General features: G+C 40.1%; 1 protein-coding gene across 1 annotated transcript; it reads right to left on the bottom strand.

Annotated features, from left to right (window-relative positions):
• Window positions 1-765: 765 nt before the first annotated feature.
• Window positions 766-5,886, bottom strand: LOC148024407 (aspartic proteinase A1-like). Its single transcript, XM_087694060.1, has 13 exons — window positions 5,306-5,886; window positions 4,383-4,443; window positions 4,207-4,301; window positions 3,998-4,110; window positions 3,160-3,328; window positions 3,004-3,043; window positions 2,849-2,913; window positions 2,478-2,591; window positions 2,308-2,375; window positions 1,887-2,037; window positions 1,678-1,797; window positions 1,506-1,588; window positions 766-1,419 (listed from the first exon to the last, which is right to left on the bottom strand). The coding sequence occupies exons 1-13, from the start codon at window positions 5,723-5,725 to the stop codon at window positions 1,335-1,337; spliced, it is 1,584 nt and encodes a 527-aa protein (XP_087550186.1). The 5' UTR covers window positions 5,726-5,886; the 3' UTR covers window positions 766-1,334.
• Between the last annotated feature and the right edge of the window lie 274 nt (window positions 5,887-6,160).

Raw genomic sequence — 6,160 nt, 5'->3', positions numbered from 1 at the left:
ATTATAATAATTGTGACTATTATTTTGTCACTGAAATGTGTCAATCATTCTTGCTAGATTTAACATACCTTAACATTATTACAAGTATGATTATCATTAGTATAGCAAGGATAATTTCTACTACAACACATGTATGTATTTTAGCTAATGTTGCTAGTATTGAACCACTATTTTCAATAAGGCCTCTTAAAGTTGAGATATATTATTATGTCATGGGATGATACCTAGGACATAGCATTTCCCTTTCCCAAACCCCTTTTCAAAAAACCTCACTTTTCAATCATCAATTAAACCTCCAATAGAGGTGGTTCAGTTTCTAACAATGTAGTACAGAGTTTCAAGGCAAGCATTTAAAGCAAGTACTGTCATTTTTCACATAAAAATTAAGCATGTTACATCCTCCTAACTTGAGGAAAGATAGAGATGCACAAATTTGAGATGCGCAAATTTGGGAACAAGTCATTATCTTATTTCTTACTAGCCGTTTTTTAGGACCCACTATGTTTTCATTGTGGTACTATTCCTCTCAAGTTTTTATTTTTAAGGATAATTAGAAAACACAAGCTACACAATTCTAACACACGTAGAGTTGATAACATATCAAGATTTCTGGAAGTATAACTTATTTTCATTGAAAGGAATGAAAGTTTGGTTATTACATAAATGAGTGCCAATGCATGGCATTGAGAAAACCTCCTCTAGAAATGATTATTATGAAGATTATAAGCTAGAAATTACAAGTTAATAGAGAGAGAGAGAGAGAGAGAGAGAGAGAGATATTGGTCATATTTAATAGCCTTAAGTGTTGATCTTGATTGATGGACTTAAGATTATAGTGCCAAAAAGTGGTGCGAGGCCAAAGAGGCCATTTTGGCAAATGAGAAACATTCTATGCTTTAGCCATTACATATAAACAACTTCAGTCTAAACACCAATGCATGCTTTAACATGTTAATGCTAAAATCTCGGATCTTTGCCGAGCCCAAGATCTTATAATTTAGGGGAGTGATTCTGGCCCAAATTGCTCATGAAGAGACCAACTATAAGTTTACAAGCATTCCTATGGGTGATTTTGGTGTAAAAAGGAGCAACATTGCAAGCTCCATCATCAAAGCAGCTCAGTTAAACCAAGCCACTTTTGGATATGTACATTAGCCCACACACAGCACTAATAATATGTATACCACAAAAACCCCCTACATTATGCCTAAGTCTCATGAAGATGAACTGTGTATAAAGATGCAACTCTTGAACCTCCGGTCAGCAGAGTTGCTAGAAGAGCATTTACAGGTTCCGTATACAAAGAAACTCTATATACAGCACCTGAACACTATCTAGACTGCCAGGGCAAATCCTATTTGAGCATTTCCATAGTCAAAAACCGTATGATACACACCCATAAAGATATCACCCAAAATCCTGCAACAGTATCATTAACATAAAACATTAGAGAAAGAAACACTTGACAAAGTAAAATAAAGCAACAGACACTAATTGACATGTACCATAGCGGTTCAGATGGTATGTCCAGTCCCATGAATCCACTAAGGCATTGTGCTTCACTGCCCTCACCAACTTTCAAAATATACTGTTGAAAAAAACACTAGTTCCCAGTTAGTAAGACTTCCTCAGATAAAACTGCAGTATGAAGCCACTGAATGAAAAAATATAAATAACCTGTTCAGGTGTAAGGTCAAAAGCTTTCCCGCCAATGGTAAACGTCATATTAGGTAAAGAAGTAAGTTTGCTGCAGTCAACAAGAGATTCTCCATTTGGACTAGGCAGATGTTCGCACATCTGTCATCGAGAAGGCCTTGTCAAAAATGCCCCATAAAACTTAAGAGGTCACATAGATTCAGCTCAAAATTAAAAGTCACTCCTCTTACATTGTTGAGGTAATCTTTGATGTACTCTGATGATTGGTTGTTCCTTAACTGATTTTCAGCCCATATTACTGCCATCTGACATACTGTGCATCCAGTATCTCTGACATTATTAGCTCTTCCAGCTGCTCGATCAACCACACTTGCTATCTTACTGCATACGCAAAAGCAACATGACATCCATGATATTAACTTAACCTTCCTACTTCAAGTATCCACAAACTACTTTTCATGTGCAACTTGGAAAAAAAAAAAGATCGGTAAATCAACCTCATTCATCTAAGTTGATGGGTCCACAAATTAAATTTACAAATTTTGCAAATGAATTCAAAGAGGCAGCCAAACTGTAAGCCCTGCGGCCAGATTGTAACCCTGACTAGTCACACATGCTTGAATTATAATCCACAAAAAAAAAAAACCTTGCCTGACATATTCGCTGTTTTCCCGGTGGCCACATAAGCCCATTTGAGCACAGATTTTCCTTGGGCTAACCTGCAACCACATTCAAGGGACAAACCACAAGTTTAACTTCCCATATCACCACCGAAGAATGGTAAAACGAAGTATGGAACCAAACTAAAATAAGCTTCAAACCTGATGCATAAGCATCTCAATTAATGTATCCCCATATTGGCTCACAAAATTCTTGCACTCATAGCTTGCTAATCCTGTTGCATCTATTGCTGCATTGATTTGAGTTATCATTCCCTGCCAAAGCAAATCATGTTTAATCCCACTTACTCAAATTTTACTTAAAATCTGATACAGAACCATTCTACCACAGAAATCGAAACCACAATAAGTTCACACACACACACACACACACAGAGCAGGGAGTTGATTTGACAGCAAAAGAACATTTTCTTAGAGCTTGAAGGATTCTCAAACTGTGCGCATGTACTACGGCTGACCCTCCAAACAAACTACAAACACCAATTTCCACAAAGGAAAACAATATGCTCTACCGTAGGACCAGCTATCAAAGAGGTGCCAGAATCTGCAATCGCTGTGCAGCCATCCGAACAGAAACCTATGTACAGCACCACACGTAAGCTTTAAAAACCAGAAGTCTGACAACTTCAGAGTGAAGCAACCGTTTTAGTAGAGAAGAAGATGATACCTGTTGTCTGCCCATCAATAAGAAAATCTGACATTTCAAACTGCACAGAGAATCGACCATTAAAGATAATACATATATTTTAATTAAGCACAAACATTTTGCTTTTTACAGAAATGGAAAGGGAAAGGGTAAGGGAAAGGAAACGGGAAAGCAAACCTGCCAATATCCCTTGCGTGTCACTGGAACATACATGTGGTCTCCTGTAAAGTGATCCGGATCCATACCACCAAATATTATCTCCCCACCATTATCTTCATCTACATTTCTGTTAAGCCAGAAAGAAAACACAGGCTCGGCAACAAGTCCTTGAGCGAGCATATTATACCTGAACAGATGCATCTTGTCATCAGAAAGAATGATAGTATAGTGCACAACAGCTCTCATCCAAGATTCTCATTCTATTAAAACCAAGCATGGATTAATTACTTAAATCTTCTAGAAAAATGCTTGCTTCATTGTACAACCATGTGAATGCCCTGGCTTCAGAAATGAGGCAAAATACCAGCAAGTCTTCCTAAGCAGCTTTAATCTATCAAACCTGAATTAACTTGTGAAATATCCTAAGACCATCCAGTCCCAAGGTTTGCTTCATTGTACAACCATGTGGATGCCCAGCAACTTTAATCTGCCATCCATGTAGTCTCATTCTACCATACATGTATAATGAAGACCCTTCCCCAATCCTCAGCAAGCAGGTATCTATCACTACAAACTAAAGTTTACTTCATCATGGTCTCAGCAACCCACAATTTGATACCACGTGAAAGGCATAGTTGAGAACTTTTTGTTGGGAACAAAGGTTTGTGGAAACTAGTAGTCAAGTTCACAGTTAGCTGTAAGACATTTTGTCAAGCTCCAAAATATAGTACTCCGTAAGGCTGACTGCATCCACATTTGTGCAGGAAATTGAAGGACCCGTTCATGGACCCTTTACACTTGAGATTAAAAAGGGGCATTGCCAAAGAAGCTAATGCTAGCAGTAATCAGCTCTTACCAAACTGGAGTTACATTGTCCACTGCAATTTCTTGAAATCCTAGTCCCAAAATGCCATCAAACTTTGCAAGCACAAAAGTAAACCCTGGTTCTTTTGTTGCTTCCATGAAAACCTGTTTAACACAATGCATTCTGGTATAAGTCTTAACACATGCTGAAGTCTACACAGAAACCCAACCCTCCAAGTATCTGCCCAAGCTCAACATTACCTGCTCAGTAACCTCAATATCACCCACAGTCACAGAATCTTCTGAAAGTACGCCGTACACTGCTCCACTGCCATACTGAATGTTACAGGCTCTACCTGAACAACCAAAATTCAGAGTCCTAGAAAAAAACTCACACCGCGAAACATCTCAAAGCATGCCATCTTATTAAGGCATACCGTTTGATTTATATGTGGATGATCTGCTTCCTTTATACTTGGGATGGACGTAGCATGCAATCTGTACATAAGACCAAGAGAATGTTTGAGCTGTGATATTGCAATCCTAACCTTGCATAGCTGTCAATAACACTGTCCATAAATATACCACAGGGGGCTGGGGGCAGGTGGGGGCAGAGAGAGAGAATGATACCATCTGTTCAAGTTTGATATATAGAGTTTTCTGCCTTACAAACATTTCCGGCTTTCAGAAAACAAACAATTGAAGGTATCACTAAACCTTCACTGAACATCACAATTCTAACACTTGACATCCAAGAATACCCATACTTCATGCCTGGGAACTTCTTGTCATAATTCATGAGTGTTTTAAGAAAATAACATCGAAGGGTTTAAACCATGTAATGTGATGACACCTGGAAAGCCAGGCTCTATACTGAATATTGAAGGTGAGAGGAAAACATTACAAACCAACAAGTGCACAGATAAGATCAACAGGGAAGCAGGGGACACTAAGCATGGATGCAATACAATACGCACAAAAGATCAAGTCAGATGTTAAACAGCCACATAGGACCTGTAAGTAATACATGGCAGAGAAGCACAGCCTGTAAACAGCACATGGCAGATATGCCCATACGCATGAAGATTTTCATCATTTCAATGAAAATTGAGCACAGCAGCGGAGCAGAATATTGCAACACGGTTCTTCAGCATAAAATACAAGCATTCTAGTGTAAGAGGTTCAAGAACTTCAGAAAAGATCGTAACTTCACGATAATCATGCACCATTGCAAGCAAGGATTAAGTCACCAAATCACCAAAGTCAATTCTAAAAGCACCTGATCACACAAACAGCACGGGCAATATAACATGCAAGCCATCAACAACGGAACAGATGGCCACCTGATTAGATAACATACCGACAGACGGCACTTCGAGGAAGGTACCCATAAGTTCGCACTCCCTGTATCAAATACAACAGTGAAATTCTGAGCGGGGGTTCCGATACCAATCACCCCATAATACTGGGCATCAAGGTAATTCTTCAATGCGACGACATCAGTAGAGCCTGAGCCTAATCGGTCGAAGTAACGGTGGGCACGGTCCTGGAGGCGAAGGCGAGCGGCATTAAGCACATCATGGTCGATGGGCTTCTTCTTGAGGGGGATGCGAGAGAGGCCAGCGGAGGCAGGCAGGGACAAGCAGGCGAGGAGAAGGGCGACAAGGAGGAAGACGCGCGCCATGGCTGCTGCAGGCATCAACAGGCTAGGCAAGTCCCCCTGTGTCTCTGAATTTGTTCCTATCCGGTGTATTCTGTTCGTTACTTGTTTGATTATCATTCCTATTCTCAGACAACGTGGGTGCTTGCTCTCTCTCTCTCTGTTTTTTTTTTTCCCTGTTAAGAAGGCATGGTGGCCACTGCAATTAGCCAACGAAGGGTTCCCTTTTATGGAAGGCTGGCGTGCAAAGCTTGGAATCTTGATACGTCCAAAAACAACAGAAATACTCACACTTGTTTGATGGGGGGCGGGGGTTCTTTCCTTGTTCTAACTTCTTCCTTGCTTCCAAACCTTTTGTGTGAATCGCCTCAACTAAGGATTTATTACCTTCTAGGAAGGCTCTCTCCTGCAACAAACTCTCCAATCTCAAGCATGCCTTCTGGGAAGGCTGTGCTGCCAAGCATGTGTGAAACCAGCTCTTGAGGCACTTCAAAGCCCTGCAAGGTGAGGACAACCGCTTGCAATGCTCATTTTTGGTGGCTTCACCTCTATGGA

This window comes from Lygodium microphyllum, chromosome 15 (genome assembly GCF_053477565.2).
Source record: "Lygodium microphyllum isolate KBCC chromosome 15, Lygodium_microphyllum_v1.1.10, whole genome shotgun sequence".
NCBI classification, from domain to species: Eukaryota; Viridiplantae; Streptophyta; class Polypodiopsida; order Schizaeales; family Lygodiaceae; genus Lygodium; species Lygodium microphyllum.
The sequence above is the reverse complement of the archived record's forward strand: the minus strand, read 5'-3'. Positions and strand labels throughout refer to the sequence as shown.